General features: G+C 42.1%; 2 protein-coding genes across 6 annotated transcripts in view; one reads left to right on the forward strand and one right to left on the reverse strand.

Moving 5' to 3' along the window:
- The window catches only part of pi4kab (phosphatidylinositol 4-kinase, catalytic, alpha b), a 172,062-nt gene that overhangs the window by 62,661 nt on the left and 92,240 nt on the right, over positions 1-17,161 (forward strand). The window lies entirely within an intron of this gene.
- Positions 116-15,710, reverse strand: serpind1 (serpin peptidase inhibitor, clade D (heparin cofactor), member 1). Of its 4 annotated transcripts, none has more exons than XM_087999895.1 (7): positions 15,597-15,710; positions 11,495-11,544; positions 10,455-10,636; positions 6,498-7,412; positions 5,438-5,711; positions 2,925-3,072; positions 116-476 (listed from the first exon to the last, which is right to left on the reverse strand). In XM_087999895.1, the coding sequence occupies exons 3-7, from the start codon at positions 10,462-10,464 to the stop codon at positions 285-287; spliced, it is 1,539 nt and encodes a 512-aa protein (XP_087856021.1). In that variant the 5' UTR covers positions 10,465-10,636; positions 11,495-11,544; positions 15,597-15,710; the 3' UTR covers positions 116-284. The 4 variants fall into 4 exon arrangements, with proteins under 4 accessions (XP_087856021.1, XP_043571313.2, XP_087856023.1 ...); XM_043715378.2 differs by having other exon boundaries at positions 11,478-11,544; XM_087999897.1 differs by lacking the exon at positions 10,455-10,636.

A 17,161-nucleotide genomic window follows, 5' to 3' on the forward strand; every position in this document is an offset into this window, starting at 1 on the left:
AACCCTTGAATTGGGATTAATCTGTAAAATATTAGGAAGATGCAATAGCAACACCAACTGTTAAATTTAAACCACGACTAACAATAGGAGAAAGTACAATCTCGTGAGACAAAAATTGACAAACTTTCTTTAAAATTTGTTTTGACATATTCTTCTACAAAGTAATGCTCATTTGCTTACTGTGGTTGCATTCTCGTACATCGTGATGCAAAAATTTTGTTTTATTTCTCAAAAACTTAGGCTATTTATTGGAACACATATAACTTTTACTTCCCTGTTGGTCATTAGTCATTCAGTGGGTTTGTCACCCGCCCCATGTACAGCAGACATTCGGTGCGGTGCTCGTATATGAGAAATAAGAAGGGTCTGTTGATGGAAAATTCATTCTGCATGGAAAGGGGCATAAAGCCAACTGTTGTCACGGATGCTGCTGTTGTTCCTTCTTCATTCACTTTTAATGCTCCTTGGTGTTTGAACTGAAAGAATTGAAACGTAAGCATAAAGGTCATTCTAGGCTCATCCCCATTCTTTACTGTTTGTCTTACTTGATTTGCAAAATTTGCCATTTAATGAAATGATATCAAGGGACTGAATAAGGATGTTGCCATTTTGAAGGGAAAAATATCTGAAGTTAGCAAGCAAAACAACATTTGTAGTCATCAGAACTCTCAATTTGGATGTTTTCAAGAAGAAATTGGATGAATAAATGAGAAAAATTATAGTAAATATCAGAAAAGACTGTGTTCAGTTAGATGAATGTGGTAAGACTCAAATTAGTTGTGCTGAATGACTTGTTGAGAGTGGAAAAGCACGGCAGGTCAGGCAGCATCTGAGGAGCAGAAGAATTGATGTTTCGGGCAGGAGCCCTTCATCAAGAATGAGGCTGGGAGCCTTGGGGGTGGACAGATAAATGGCAGGTGGGGGGCTGGGGAAAAGGTGGCTGAGAGTGCCAATAGGTGGATGGAAGTAGGGTGATAGTGATAGGTCGGAGAGGAGGGTGCAGTGGACAGGTGGGAAGGAAGGTTGACAGGTAGGACAAGTCATGGGGACGGTGCTGAGCTGGAAGGTTGGAACTGGGGTAAGGTGGGGGGAGAGGAAATTGGTGAAGTACACATTGATGTCCTAGGATTGAAGGGTTCCAAGGCGGAAGATGAGGCGTTCTTCCCCCAGGCATCGGGTGGTAAGGGAGTGGCGATGGAGGAGGCCCAGGACCTGTATGTCCTCGGCAGAGTGGGAGAGGGATTTGAAATGTTCAGCCACAGAGCAGTGTGGTTGATTGGTGCGGGTGTCCCTGAGATGTTCTCTGAAGCGCTCTGCGAGAAGCCGTCCAGTCTCCCCAATGTAGAGGAGACGGCATCAAGAGCAATGGATACAATAAATGACATTGGTGGATGTGCAGGTAAAATTTTGGATGTGGAAGGCTCCTTTGGGGCTTTGGATGGAGGTGAGGGAGGAGGTGGGGGCGCAGGTTTTGCAATTCCTGCAGTGGCAGGCAAAGGTGCCAGGATGGGAGGGTGAGTTGTTAGGGGGCATGGACCTGACCAGGTAGTCACAGAGGGAACTGTCTTTGCGGATAGGGGTGGGGAGGGAAATATATCCCTGGTGGTGGAAATGTCAGCAGATGATGAGATTATGTGGAGGTTGGTGGGGTGGAAGGTGAGGACCAGGGGGCTCTGTTTTTGTTGCAGTTGGAAGGGTGTGGCTTGAGCGGGGAGGTGCCAGACGTGGGTGAGATGTGTTGGAGGTCATCTTCAACCACAGGGGATGGGAAATTTCAGTCTTTAACGACGGACGCCATCTGGTGTGTTCTGTGGTGGAACTGGTCCTCCTGGGAGCAGATAAGGCAGAGACGGACGGATTGGGAATACGGGATAGCATTTTTGCAGAAAGTAGGGTGGGAGGAGGTGTAATCCAGGCAATCCCCTCCCATGTGGTTGAAGCTGCCCTCCAACGCATCTCATCCACATCCCGCACCACCTTGAGCCAGATTAATCTTTGCTCACAACTTCCTTCTCAGTTTATTATACTTAGCTGAATATTCTGATTTATCTTACAGTCCCACCAAAATGATAGCTCGCTACAGCAGTAAAACAAACAATTGCTGACGCTGGAAATCTGAACCAAACAAAAATGGAAATTGCTGGATAAATTCAGCAGGGGCAGCATGGTGGCACAGTGGTTAGCACTGCTGCCTCACAGCATCAGGGTCCCAGGTTCGGTTCCAGCCTCTGGCGACTGTCTGTGTGGAGTTTGCACATTCTCCCCGTGTCTGCGTGGGTTTCCTCCCACAGTCCAAAGATGTGCAGGTCAGGTGAATTGGCCATGCTAAATTGCCCACAGTGTTAGGTGCATTAGTCAGAGGGAAATGCGTCTGGGTGGGTTACTCTTCGGAGGGTCGGTGTGGACTGGTTGGGCTGAGGGGCATGTTTGCACACTCTAGGAAATTGATCTAATCTAATCCGTGAAGAGAAAAAAAAAATTTCAAATCCAGTGACCCTCTTTGAGGAATTCTTTTTAGATTACTTAGTGTGGAAACAAGGGCCCAACAAGTCCACACCGACCCGCCGAATCGCAATCCACCCTGATCCATTCCCCTACATTTACCCCTGCCCCTAACACTACGGGCAATTTAACATGGTCAATTCACCTAACCTGCACATTTTTAGACTGTGGGAGGAAACCGGAGCACCCGGAGGAAACCCACGCAGACACTGGGAGAATGTGCAAACTCCACACAGTTTCTTCAGCCACTTGTGACATAGCGTTCTGGATTTGAAGTGTTATCACTGTTTTCTCTTCACGGATATTGCCAGATGTTCTGAGTTCTACAGCAATTTGTTTCTTATAACTTGCTACCGTTCTGTGCCCGCTCTATTTGGTTTGGGCGTTTGTGCTTGTGTGCGGGTGCAGAGTGGAACTCCTACCAGGTTAATGCCCAGATTCTCCTTGGTTGATATTCCAGTAAAATTGGCAACTGCTTGAAAAGGTAATGTCAATCCCAAAGTCTTCAGGTATGGCACCAGGTCATAGTATTTCACCAGATTGAATCTGGGAAGCACCACCTTTCGTGTTCTTAAAGTAAAAAACAAAATTGCATTCAGAATTAATTTTAGACAAAATTCTTCCTCTTTTGCTCCATTAATTCTTATAGTGACTTAATCACTAAAATTTTACTTCAAAACACATCTTAGAAAGAAACCAGAATCTGATTGCTGTATTTGTGGCAGTGGTTCTGAGCGATTTCAGTCTTCACTTGTTATTTATTTGTTCTGCTCAGTGTAGTGAAGGGTTATAGGGATGGGGATCAGCCTGTTCCTATTCTCGGCAAAATAACTGAACCATTTCTTGGCCACTTGCAGCACAGTCGAATGCAGATGAAGTTGCTCCTGCCCCGCCCCAATAAGTGACCTGTCTCCCGAACGCAGGAGCAATGTGAGCAGGGTGTAGATGTAACTCCTCAATCATTGGGGGCCATGGAGCCTGAGTTTAATCTTTCCTTTCTATCTACCCATGTTGTAATTCCTTTGAATGAGGTTATCAGCAAGTGCCAAGATTCCTGTGAGAGTGTGCCTCACCACTCCTTACCCTTTCCTTTTTACATCTTACTCAGGCCTGGTCACAAAGTGATCGTCTTCCCTAGTCTCTCTCAGCATGGCTGAGTTGCCCTCAAAGTTTGTGGTTCATGTTGGGTCGAGCAGTAAGTTTTTCTTTGTTGGAATCCTATGGGCTGAAATGAGTGGTCATTTTGGTTTATACAAAAAAAATATGTGCAAGCATCTGCTTACAACTCACATGCGCTATCATGACTTCAGTTTAAAGTGTGACCTTTGTAGGCAATTGGACATAAACTCCAAGAGACTGCAAAAGCTAATGCCCATAATTACAGCTTCTCGTCTTCCATCACTTGAGCAACCTATGATTCTCTCAAACTCATCCCATTCATTTTTTGACCATATGTAGCAAATGTTTGGTAATCGAATCCGGAGATCACTAACTCTCTTAGAAAGAATTTGAGAACTAACTGAATTCTGTTTTCATATTTTAAGCTGATGCCTCTTAATCCTTTCATTCTCATTTGTCTCAAACAATCTAACTGCCTGAGCAGAATCTGCTCTCTTCATCTGTCACATCACCTTGAAGTTACATTTCTTTAACGAATAAGACCCCTGTTCCTCCGGCAAATGGAACCGGCAAGTGTAGTACAGAAAAGCCGAATGTTTAGTGTTTTCCCATCGCTTTGCAGTCCAATTCCTTATAAGAAGTTAATATTGGAACCTCTTTCAGCTTTCCAAACAGTCCATTTTAGATACTCACAACTGGTTTTGTCCTAACAACTCCCTTTGCCAATTACCTTTTAACCTGTTCATTGGCCCTGTTGCCAAAGAAAACAGTTTCCACTATTTTCACTCTTATCAAGCCCCTATTTATTTGAATAACTGTGCTAACCTGTATTGCATCATGGATAATAATCCCAATTTCTCCTATCTTTTCACCTCACTGTAATCCTTTAAATCTGGTTCCATCCTGATAAATCTCCAGAGTTGCCTAAAATCCACCCTTGCTGTTCAAACAGTACAAGCTGATGAGTAACCTCAGGCAAAATTCCCAGAATTGATGACCTCTCAACACAACTACCTGAAAGTTCTCCTGCACATCAAGACAATCTTATAAATTGTGATCTTTAAATTACTTTATATTATATTGTCACAAGTGCATGGTCTCACAACAATTAAAGGTAGATGGGTGTGGGTGCGGGGAATAGGTTAGCTCAGTTGGCTGGTTAGTGATCCAGAGTGACATCAACAGCACAGGTTCAATTCCCACACCAGCTGAGGTTATGATGTCTCTCCTTCTCGACCTTGTTCCTCGCCTGAGGCATGGTGACCCTCTGTTTAAACCACTAGTTATCTCTCTCTAATGAGAACACAGTCCTACAGTCTGGTGGGACTGTGGTGATTTTACCTTTGGTCTATATGACCATCACCACACTCTCAAAAAAAATACTGTACTGGACCTTTGGGCTTTTTTGAGCAGTATTGCCAGGCCAACTGGGCAACAAATGACCCATAGCTTTGGTTCCTCATAGAATAGTTGTTGTTGCCCATCCTTAATAGCCTAAAACTGAGTGACTAGACCATTTCAGAGGGCAGTGAAGAGTCAAGTGCATTGCTATGGCTGCAGAGTCACAGGAAGGCCCGACAGGGGGACACTCATATATCAGATGGATGTTTATGACAACCAGTGATTATCTTAGTATTGGTCACCATGAAACTAGCATTCAGTTGCAGACCTTTGAGCTGAATTTAAATTCCATTACCTGCTGTGGTTTTGAACTCATATCCCCAGAGCATTAGTCTAGCTCACTAAAATGCTGGTCCAATGATTTTAGCTTCCTGCCGAGATCTCCCATATATATGTTTGAATGTTCAAAATGTACCTGTTAGTCATGCTGTCTAACCAATTCCCCACCACTTCGGATGTCAGCTGTGTTTCGACGATCCTCATGCCAGAGAATTTACGGGGTAACACGACCAGCATGCTGATGTTTCCCACATAGAGCAGCTGCAGAATGTCACAGTCCAGTTTGTGATCTGCAGCTGCCAAGAAGTTTCCTTTTGTATGCATCAGAGGCACTCGAACCACTTTCTTTTCATTCAGCCGGAATGAACCTGTGTACGTATTCTCAACTGGAAATTTAGTTTCCCAAGTTCCTGTGTGGGGGTGGGTGGAGAGGTCACATAGCATTACTGTATTTGAGCTCAGGATTCCAGATTTTAGAATCTCATTGTATTTTCCATATTTTCGTAGAGCAGCAAGCTCTCTTAAATTGAATATCAGATGATTTAAAGTTTTAATATATCTCCTCTACAATTAATGTTTGAAAAACATGCCAAAGGGACAGTGTTTCATGGTCAATTAAATGCTAAATAATTGAAAAAAAAAATCAACACAATAGCATCCATAAGAGTTGAGAATGTTCCTTTAATAGAATTCAGTTTGCTTTCAGCAACTTATCAGCTTTATACGCCTCCTTGAAAGCTGCACCCCCCCCCCCCCCCCCCAAGTGCTGCATTCTGAGACGATTCTTGTGAGGTGAAAGTAAGATTTGGACAGATTGTGGGTGCATTGATATACTGTCAGTCTCCAAGTTATGAATGGGTTCTGTGTGTTTGTATACAAGTTGGCACACAACACCACACAATAGATGCCCCTGAATACGTGAAAACGTTCGCGTGTTGGATCTTTAAAATAAATTTTGGTATGGGATCTCCTAAGTTGAACATTTATAATTCAGGGACTGCCCTGTACATATGTTTACCATTTAAATGCATGATTTAGGCTTGACAACTCGAATTGTAATTTAAAAAAAATTGATTAGGTATCGTGACCTGTTCTGAATTAAATAATGTTTTGTATTTGTGATATTATATTGGATGAATTTAATATCCCACCAATTTAGAAATATGTTGGCTGAATGTGTGACTAAATAAGTTTACCTTTCAAGTAGAAGCAGTTCAGAATCATGATTAGAGTCTGCGGATCTATCGTTTTTAGGGCTTCCTTAATCAGTCCTTTGGTGATCTTCAAAATGTGTCCATTTAATTTATTGATCAACGTAGAGTCGGAAAAATTGGCTGACTGAGGCTCAACGAAGTAATAGGTTTTCATATTTTGTGTGAAGTTGCTCAGAATCTGTGCATCCTGACGTATAAACAGGTTATTAACAGCCCGGAGAGTGTAGCCAAAGTTATGTCGAAAGAGGCGATGGGTTAACCTACGGAAGAGGTTGTGAACTGTCATTGTGTCATATTTTACACTTGCATTTACAAAATCTGCAAAACCAATTGCATTGAATAACTGTCGATGGGTTTCATGTCTTGCACCTAAAGAGACCATGCCCAGGGTTATTGAAATGCCAGCAGGAGCTAGCAGTATGTTGTCAGACTGGTCAACAGCGTTTCTGATGCTTCTGTAAAGATCAAAAGCAAAGTTTGAATTCACAGTGTTCAAGCGTTGAATCCTGGTTTTGCCGCGGAATAGCTTAAGTAGCTTGGCTCGTTTGGTCGCTGGATCTGAGGGTTCAAAGTCTGTGACTATTTCTGGCACATCTATCTCATCAATTGCATCAATATAATCATCATCCTCCCCCAACAGAGCATCAAAATCCAGGTATTCGTCGTCTTCCTCTCCTTCTGGAAGGAGATCTTGTGTTAAGGTGTTATCTTTGTGGAATTGCATTTGAATACTTTCCAAGTCTGGATCCTTACTGTCCACACTGGTTTGAGGGCTCAGCGGTTTGCCTGTTGCCTTGAAATTGAAGTGTTCATCTAAAGGCTTAACTCCACAAAGCGTAGGCACAGTGTAGGCGCTCAGAATAAGGAAAACAAGCTTCATTTTGCAGAGATTTGCTTCTGTTGGAGCCAAATGGGAGAAATGAGATTTCCAGTAAAATAATAAAAATGATTATAAACAGTTGGTCCAATCTTCTGACAGAAAAGCCTCTGACTCAACTTGAGTTGCTGATGCTTGGGATCCTGAGAAAATCTTGACCCATGTAACTTAAAGGAAACTAAAGTATTTGGTCTCTGGTTTTACCCTGCCCATATTACTCTGTGATTCCACGGACTGTGGGATCACTTGGCCAGAAATGTTTTGTGCCATATCTATCCTGTCTATAGACAGATTGATTTTAAGGCTTTCATAACTGCTCACAATGCTGCTCATGGGACTCCTTGTGAAGACCTGGGTTCATGCCCAACTTGCTCTAGAGATATTTCATGACCTGCTTAAACTGGTTGTTTAAAGCATCATTCCAGATAAAGTAGCTAGAGAGCCAAAGTACCACAGCACTGTTCAGTCCTTTGGTGCCTTTTGGATTCATTTCCCTTCCTAACCCGAGCTCCTGAACTGTCATAGAGATGTACAGCATGGAAACAGACCCTTCAGTCCAACCCGTCCATGCCGACCAGACATCCCAATTCAATCTAGTCCCATCTGCCAGCACCCGGCCCATATCCCTCCAAACCCTTCCTATTCATATACCCATCCAGATGCCTCTTAAATGTTGTAATTGTACCAGCCTCCACCACATCCTCTGGCAGCTCATTCCATACACATACCACCCTCTGCATGAAAAAGTTGTCCCTTAGGTATCTTTTATATCTTTACCCTCTCACCCTAAACCTACACCCTCTAGTTCTGGACTCCCTGACCCTAGGGAAAAGACTTTGTTTATTTATCCTATCCATGCCCCTGATAATTTTGTAAACCTCTATAAGGTCACCCCTCAGCCTCCGAAGCTTCAGGGAAAACCGCCCCAGCCTGTTCAGCCTCTCCCTGTAGCTCAGATCCTCCAACCCTGGCAACATCCTTGTAAATCTTTTCTGATCCCTTTCAAGTTTCACAACATCTTTCCGGTAGGACGGAGACCAGAATTGCACACAATATTCCAACAGTGGCCTAACCTATGTCCTGTCCAGCCATGACATGACCTCCCAACTCCTGTACTCAATACTCTGACCAATAAAGTAAAGCATACCAAACACCTCCTTCACTATCCTATCTACATGCGACTCCACTTTCAAGGAGCTAAGAACCTGCACTCCAAGCTCTCTTTGCTCAGCAACACTCCCTAGGACCTTACCATTAAGTGTGTAAGTCCTGCTAAGATTTGCTTTCCCAAAATGCAGGATCTCGCATTTATCTGAATTAAACTTCATCTGCCACTTCTCAGCCCATTGGCCCATCTGGTCCAGATCCTGTTGTAATCGGAGGTAACCCTCTTCGCTGTCCACTACACCTCCAATTTTGGTGTCATCTGCAAACTTACTAACTGTACCTCTTATGCTCGCTTCCAAATCATTTATGTAAATGACAAAAAGTAGAGGGCCCAGCACCAATCCAGTGGCACTCCACTGGTCACAGGCCTCCAGTCTGAAAAACAACCCTCCACCACCACCCTCTGTCTTCTACCTTTTGAGCCAGTTCTGTATCCAAATGGCTAGTTCTCCCTGTATTCCATGAGATCTAACCTTGCTAATCAGTTTCCCATGGGGAACCTTGTCAAACACCTTACTAAAGTGTTCTTACCACTTCTCTGCTCAATGCTCCACAGACCACCCCCAACCTACCATTCATACTGTTTGCTCCTCCTCCACTACACCTACTTCCTCTGTCCCAGTCAACTTCAACCCCTTGGAATCGAATCTCTGGCTCTGATCTGGCTGACAACAAGAGAGCTGGCATTGCTGGGAGGGAGTGGGGTAGATGGGGTGTGGTCGTGCTTTCTTATGGAATGAGAATGGGAGGCAAATCTGTTCAGAGAAATGGGGAAAGACACTGTGTAGGTAAGAAAGGGAGAACACTTGTGTGGGATGAAGGAGGAAGATGAGTTAGAGGGCTATGGGTGTTGACCACACTTGAGCATGAAGAGGGGAGTGCATTATCAGGGATTTTGGGAGGGTTGCCATTAAACAAAGAAATGCCAGCCAAGGGAACTCTACGTACATACATAGTATTTTTTAACATGTTTTCAGCTGTGAAACATAGCTGAAAATAACAGTTAGCTTAAGATTTAGATATTTAAACTCTTAGAATAAGCAACCAGTCCCTAAAATGTTGCCGTATCTTTGTCTTTCCTCACTGTCCTGCACTACAAGAGAACCGTTGAATGTAAGGGGTATGCTGCATTTCTGAAGAGGCCAGGATTACAGAAATGTAGAGATTTGTTGTAGTGCACAAAAGTTAAATGCGGAGTGACAGTCGGGAGTTGACACATTCTGGGGTTGACATAGCGGTATGTTATGTTTAGCAATGTACTGTTTCACTGATTATTAATAAGCAGAGGGGTTGGTTAGCTCAGTTGGGTGGATGTCTAGTTTGTCATGCAGCGTGACTGATACCAACAGCTATATACTGGCTGAGGTCATTAGGGGTCCCAGCTTCTCGACCTGTTCAATCGCCTGAGGTGCGGTGACCCTCGGGTTTAACCATCACCAGTTATTTTTCTCAAACGAGAGAGCAGCCCTCTGGTTCTGTGGGATTATGGAGACTTTACCTATTATCTGGCTTGCTTATGAATACCTTAACTGCATTCCATTATTTGGAGAAAATAGTAAAATATGTCAAAACATCTTAAGAGTTTTGGATGTTAGACCATATTGTGGAATTCTGATCTGATCCATCTGACGAATTGGATTTTTTAAATCTTACAATGATGCTTCTAAAATTGTCATTTGTAACCCACTTCACTACTAACTGATAATGACTGCTATCATGAATAGAGAAAAATGCTTTGTTTTTGATCTCTCCATTTGCGAAAGCTCAGTGGAGTGTTGTGGTTAAGTGCAGTGATAATTCTGATCATGTCAGACTGGCAGCAAGTTGCCTTTAATTACATGACGCTCCCTAAGAATTCTCAACTGGCAAATTATATACAATATTAAAATTCTTGCCTGCATGCATGTCTTGTTCAGAAGTCCTTTGACATGTTTCTCACTGCACCGAGATCAAGGGCTTTATCATTAACCATCACCATCCACCCCCTGCACATTGCTTCCAAATGCTTTCCAGAGGGAAAAATATGCCCTTTACTCTCTGTGACTGCGGTTTCAGTATCAAAGAAGGTTTAAAAGTTCTGGAAAAAAACCCACAACCTCAACTATAGGTTTATCAGTTTTCTCTTGTTTAAAGTACATAGAGTCATAGAGATGTACAGCGCGGAAACAAACCCTTCAATCCAACCTGTCCATGCCAACCAGATATCCTAACCCAATCTAGTCCCACCTGCCAGCACCTGGCCCATATCCCTCTAAACCCCTTCTATTCATGTATCCACCTTTTTAAATGTTGCTATTATACTAGCCTCCACAATTTCCTCTGGCAGCCCATTCTATACATGCACCACCCTCTTTGTGAAAAAGTTGCCCCTTAGGTCTCTTTTATATCTTTCCCCTCTCACCCTAAACCTATGCTCTCTTGTTCTGGACTCCCCCACCTCAGGGAAAAGACTTTGTCTGTCCATGCCCGTCATGATTTTATAAACCTCTATAAGGTCACCCCTCAGCCTCCGATGCTCCATGGAAAACAGCCCAGCCTGTTCAGCCTTTCCCTATAGCTCAAATCCTCCAGCCCTGGTAACATCCTTGTAAATCTTTTCTGAACCCTTTCAAGTTTCACAACCTCTTTCCGATAGGAAGGAGTCCAGACTTGCACACGATATTCCAAAAGTGGCCTTCCCAATATCCTGTACAGCCGCAACATGACCTCCCAACTCCTGTACTCAATACTCTGACCATTTTAGTGCTTTGTTCAAAATGATGCTCTCAAGCACTCTAAACGTTTGCCTGGATTTGAGACTTCTAGCCAGTTGGTTTTCAATAGTCCAGTCTGAGCTTGTGCTTTGCATCTAAATTTCAAGGATGCTTCAGCATTGTTGCATCAACTGACCTGAACATTTTTTAACTAAGTGTGCTTACCTGTTCTTTAAACTTACTTGAAGAAAATCTTTCTCTCAATAAACTTTGGGTGGTGTTTCTTGTAATGCTAAAAAATTACAAAAATGCAACAGTTAGCTGGGGACCACCTGCTTCAGCATTTGTTTTATCAACTTCAGAAACCATATCAAACTCATCGAGAGAAACTGTTGAGTACCTTTACTCAAAATCTATTCAATTTTCAGGAAAGAAGTTAAATTTGAAGCTATAACAAATCCTCTAATTGTTTTAACTTTTTTTTTAATTAGGACTTGAAAGTGTACAGGATAAAATTTATTGGCAGAGATTCTAATGAGTTAATTTCATTTGATTTGAGAGATGCAGACAGATACCCATGCAAACACAAGCTGAAAACCAACAAAATCATTTCAAAACAGAACTCTAATTCACTCTTTACCCAACTGCTATTTTGAATGTGAATAAAATGGGTTCTTGCCCTCAGTTTATTTCCCCATCTGCACAAAATGCCAACCATGAAGATCTGAAATTTAAAATTTAACTTCAGAAATGTTTTTTTAGAGATGCTTGCAACAAAGATGCAACTTCTGGAAGATGTCAACCTGCCACAATGGGGTCTTTCTTACCTTGGAGTTACAAGGTTTTGAGTACAAACTTCATTCCACTTATTCATTGGCTGGGCCAGCATTTATTGCCTGTCCATAGATGCCCTCGAGAAAGTGGTGGTGAGCTGCCGCCTTCGCCTGGTGCAGTCCATGCATTTTCAGTAGACCCACAATGCCATTAGGAAGGGAAGTCCCAGATTTTGATTAAAAGTGGGTGATGAGTGGCATGAAGGGGACCTTACATTGGAGCATCACCATCTGCATCTGCTGCCACTTGCTAGATAGAAGTGATTGTGGGTTTGGAAGGTGCTCTCTGAGAATCTTTGGATTTCTGCAGTGCATCTTGTCGATAGTATACATTGCTGCAGCTGCTGAGTGATGATGGCAGAAGAGATGGATGCTTGTGGATGGGCCAATCAAATAGGCAGCTTTGTCCAGGATGGTGTCAGCTTGAGTGTTGTTGGAGCTGCACCCATCCAGTGTCACACTCCTGACTTGTGCCTTTGTAGATGATGGGCAAGGGTTTGGGGAGTCAGTTATTCACTGCACTATTCCTAGCTTCTGACTTGCTCTTGTAGCCACTGTTTATGTGGTGACTCTCCTTGAGTATCTGGTCAATGGTAGCCCCAGAATGTTGACAGTGGGGGACTTCAGTGATGATAACATCATTGAATGTCAAGGGGTGGTGGTTAGATTATCTCTTATTGGAGATAGTCATTGCGTGACATTTGCCAGGCGCAAATGATACTTGCCAGTTTTCAGCCGAAGTCTGGAGAATGTCCAGAACTTGTTGTATTTGAATGTGAGATGCTTCAGTTTGTGAGGAGTGAATGGTGCTGAACATTATGTAATCATCAGCAAACTACTTCTAACCTTACGATGAAGGGAATCCAATTGACAAGTTAAAAATCACACAACACTAGGTTACAGTCTAACAGGTTTATTTGGAAATACAGGCTTTCGAAGTGCTCCACAGGTAGCTGTGGAGTAGCACCATAAGAGACAGAGTTTAAAGCAAAAGATCTGTGTCGTGCAACTGAAATCGTATATTGAACAAACCTAGATTGCAGTTAAGTCTTTCATCTTTTTAGATTGGATTGCAGGTTTTGGGTTCATTTAATATGTAAATCCAAGAACTACTTTTAAGTCACATTCTCAAGATAACGTAAGGTTTTATGAACAAAATCGAATGTATCTGCAATTATAATTCTGCAAATGCAACTTCATCCCATAGATTTATACGTGTATGTGTGTGCGCGCGCGGACTTGTGAGAGCGTGTTTGCATGTGTGTGAGAGTATGATGGAGTATAACCCTGTGAGAGGGTTGTGCGTGAGGGGTGTGTGTGTCTGCGAGAGAGGGTCTGCATGAGAGTGTGAGTATGTAACTATCGCCAGACAGGGATGTTCCCTCCCAGTCAGGGAACACTTAGCGGTCAGGGACATTAGGCCTTAGATATTCGGGTGACCATTCTCCAAGGCAGACTTCTGGACAGACGACAACACAGAGTGGCTGAGCAGAGGTTGATAGCCAAGTTCGGTACTTGTGAGGATGGTTTCATGTCCCACTACACTATGTGTGCACACACATACAGACCCTCCCTCATACACATTCTCATATTCTCTCTCTCTCACTCACTTACTCACTCACTCACTCACACTCTCTCTCTCTCTCTCTCTCTCTCTCACACTCACACACTCACACTCACACTCACACTCACACTCACACTCACACACACACACACACACACACACACACACACACACACACACACACACAATCTATGGGGTGAATTTGCATATGCAGAACTGTAATTGCAGGCAGTCAATGCAAGCAGTTAATCCACTTTGGAAATAGAACCAGCCTGACTCAAGATTGGGATACAGACGGAATCTAACCTCACACCTTTAATGCATTGTCTGAGCTGAGATGTCACATTTGTTTCATAAAACCTTAAGTTAACGCAGGAATCTGACTTGAAAGAAGTTCTGGGATTTACCTATTAATGAATCGAAACATATAACCCATTCTAAAAGATGAAAGACTTAACAACAACCTAGGTTTGTTTAAAAAATCATTTCAGTTTGATAACACTGAGATCTTTTGCATGATCCTGCTCCACAGCTACGCGATGAAGGAGCAGCGCTCCAAAAGCTTTTACTTCCAAATAACCTATTACCTGGCATGGTGTAAAAGATCGCATCACGTTAATTTTAGAAAAGCAACAAATTCTTATACCATCCCAATCAACATGCATTCCTCAATCAATATCATAAAGAACAGTTAAGTAGATATTTGTTTTCTTCTTGTGCCCAATTAGCTTTGTTTTTTTTTCTTTATTCATTCACAGGATGAGGGTGTTCCTGGTTAGGCAGCATTTTTTGCTCATCCCTAGTTGTCCAGAGGGGAATTTGGATGTTGGATGGCCAATTGAGAACAGATAAAACTTCTGTTGAACATCTCATCGTAACCGCATTTCTTTCAGCGTAGCAGTTACTCAGTACTGCATTGGAATATTGGCCTTGATTTTTGTGCTGAAGTCCTGCAGTGCAACTCAACCCATAACTTTCTGACTCAGAGCTGAGTGTGTGGCCATCTCAGCTACAGTTGACACCAGATAGTATAATCAATTTGCATCACATGCAATTAAATTGACGCACAATTGTGTTATCTTCAGTACACTTGTAAACTAGTAATTCTTCCCAGTAATTAAGCTGAACAATAAGGACCCATCAATAAACAAATGAGATTTTAAAATATATTATTTAAAAGGAATGAAAGAGAAAGGGAAAGCTGTTTGTTTCCCTCTAGTCTGTTCTGATTTTGCTTTCCTCAAAGTGAAGAGCTGGAGTTTTTCAAACATTGTTTTTATGTGGCACAATTCATCTTGGAAGCTTTAAAATTCCTACAACATCTGTTTGTCCTTCAACAAAGGATATCCACTTCACCTTTATAACCTTAAAGACACAGTCAAGTTAAACATATCTTGGCACACTTGCAGGATGGTAGTGCATTAGGATGTGTTACCCAGCTGTTACCTTGACTTGTGTGCATGATGCGCATTGTGAAAGATGAAGAAATTTTCAAAGCAGTTGTAAAAATCATATTTTTTCCATTCTCACTTGGAAAGGATTAATTTTTAATCCCATAAATGTTGATTTATTAGAGGGTGATGTGTGACAATCCCCGATTATATTTGTTAGAATGTACAACACACAGGATATGCTAGTTCTGGTCTACATGACCTGTTACCCAACAATTTTGTTTTTTTCTTTTTAAAATCCTTTTAAAACCCTGAATTTAAAAAAAATGTTCCTTGTTCATTTTTTCTGAATCTATTTCTGCTCATGAATACTGAAACCATTTGCGATCACTCTTATGCCCAAAAGAACACTTTTCCGAATTAAACTTTACAGTAAAATGTAAATGTTTTTTCTAATAAAATGCACAGGCTCCTCAATAAACTATCACCACTTTTGACATGTGTGTTTGTAATCTAAATCAGTTGGTCTTAATTTAAAATGTTTGAATGGGCTTACCTGCGGGACGATGTAGGAGAGCAGACTTGTGCAGTTGAAATCAAAAGGTTGTGTGTTTTTCAAAAGCTTTGCTCTTAAAGATCTGACCTAATGTCCCCAGTTCATTGATCAATGAGAAAGCAAACAAACTAAAATCAAACACTTCAGGACATGTAATATTCCCGTTGGGCAAGACTATTCTCGTGGATTTGAGTTGATATACATATCCCAGTGTGTATTTTTCACTTGAACATACTTCTGCAATTTAACTTGGCTGAATGTTAGCCTCAGGCCCTTTTAAGCTAGGGATTGAAATTCTGGACTGGTTCCTGCCCCTGTGTGCTTCAGTGACCCCTGCTGGAAGATTCTGCACCGGGATATCGGCTGAAGATAGATTGAGCTTGATTGTGATGTGCCCTGCAGTTCATCAGCCTGCCAACATTTGTTGCCCTTGGTCATTTGATCATTTACGTAAACAACTGGAAGCCAGAGGGTTTCAGGAGAAAATAGGGAAGAGAATGTTGTCCTGAAAGAAAAAGTTATTGAAGTCATGTAACCTCACAATTATGTTCTAATTTGATTACAGGGTTAACTACTTATCATTGGTTTCAAGGCTACCGTTTGTCAAGTTTTCGTCACTTTCTCCCAAAATTTTTCCATCAACCTTGTATGCAAAGCATTTTAAAAGTGACTGCCAATATGTTTATATTTGCTCTCGAGTCCACATAGCAAACAACAAATTATTTTGATGTGGTTTGCTTGAAGTCACTACTTGAGCAGCTACATCTACTGTAACATTCTGAGCTACCGATACTACAATGGAATCATTCCAAATTATTCTAGTCAGACTTCACAGTGCTAGGTTAGAGCTAAAATATGCTATTTATGTGATTAGTTGATTGCCTGAGTAATAGTTGGAGCCTCCAGTCGGGTTCAAAGCAAAGTAATTGATTGGGAAATGATTCTTTTCTGTCAAGGGTTCAGTTCATTTTAATGTAAACAGAAAATGCTTAAAATACTGAGTCACTATGGAGAGACAAACAAAGTCAATGATTGTCCAACTCTTCAGTCCACTCGTCATGCTGACCACATATCCTAACCTAATCTAGTCCCATTTGCCAGCACTTGGCCAATATCCCTCTAAACTCTTCCTATTCATATACCTTTTAAATGTTGTAATTGTACCAGCTTCTACCACTTCCTCTTCCTCCTCATTCCATGCACGCATCACTCCCTGTGTGAAAAAACTGCACCTTAAGTCCCTTTTAAAAGTTTCCTCTCTCACCCTAAACCTATGCTCTCTAGTTTTGGACTTGCCCCACCCCAGGGAAAAAACCCCTGTCTGTTTACCCTATCCATGCCCCTCATGATTTTATCAACCTCTGTAAGGTCACCCCTCCGTCTCTGTCGCTCCAGGGAAAACAGCCCCAGCCTATTCAGCCTCTCCCAATAGCTCATATCATCTTACTTCTCTGATCTTACTTTAGTTATAACAGATTTCAGGCAAAAACAGAGATAGGGTTAGGGGATGAGAAGAACAAAATGTAAAGTTTGTGATTGGTTGGCTGCCAAGTGCAATTAAGCAA

The sequence above is a fragment of the Chiloscyllium plagiosum genome, unplaced genomic scaffold (genome assembly GCF_037043375.1).
Source record: "Chiloscyllium plagiosum isolate Xiang-an unplaced genomic scaffold, Cpla_swu_hap1 HiC_scaffold_24, whole genome shotgun sequence".
Taxonomy (NCBI): domain Eukaryota; kingdom Metazoa; phylum Chordata; class Chondrichthyes; order Orectolobiformes; family Hemiscylliidae; genus Chiloscyllium; species Chiloscyllium plagiosum.

Excerpts from the sequence above, each read along its gene's own strand:
- serpind1 (XM_087999895.1), bottom strand. Across the intron at positions 5,712-6,497 it reads GAACTGCTTCTACTTGAAAG|GAACTTGGGAAACTAAATTT; the intron begins GTAAACTTATTT and ends ACCCCCACACAG. Across the intron at positions 477-2,924 it reads AGAATCTGGGCATTAACCTG|TTCAAACACCAAGGAGCATT; the intron begins GTAGGAGTTCCA and ends CAATTCTTTCAG.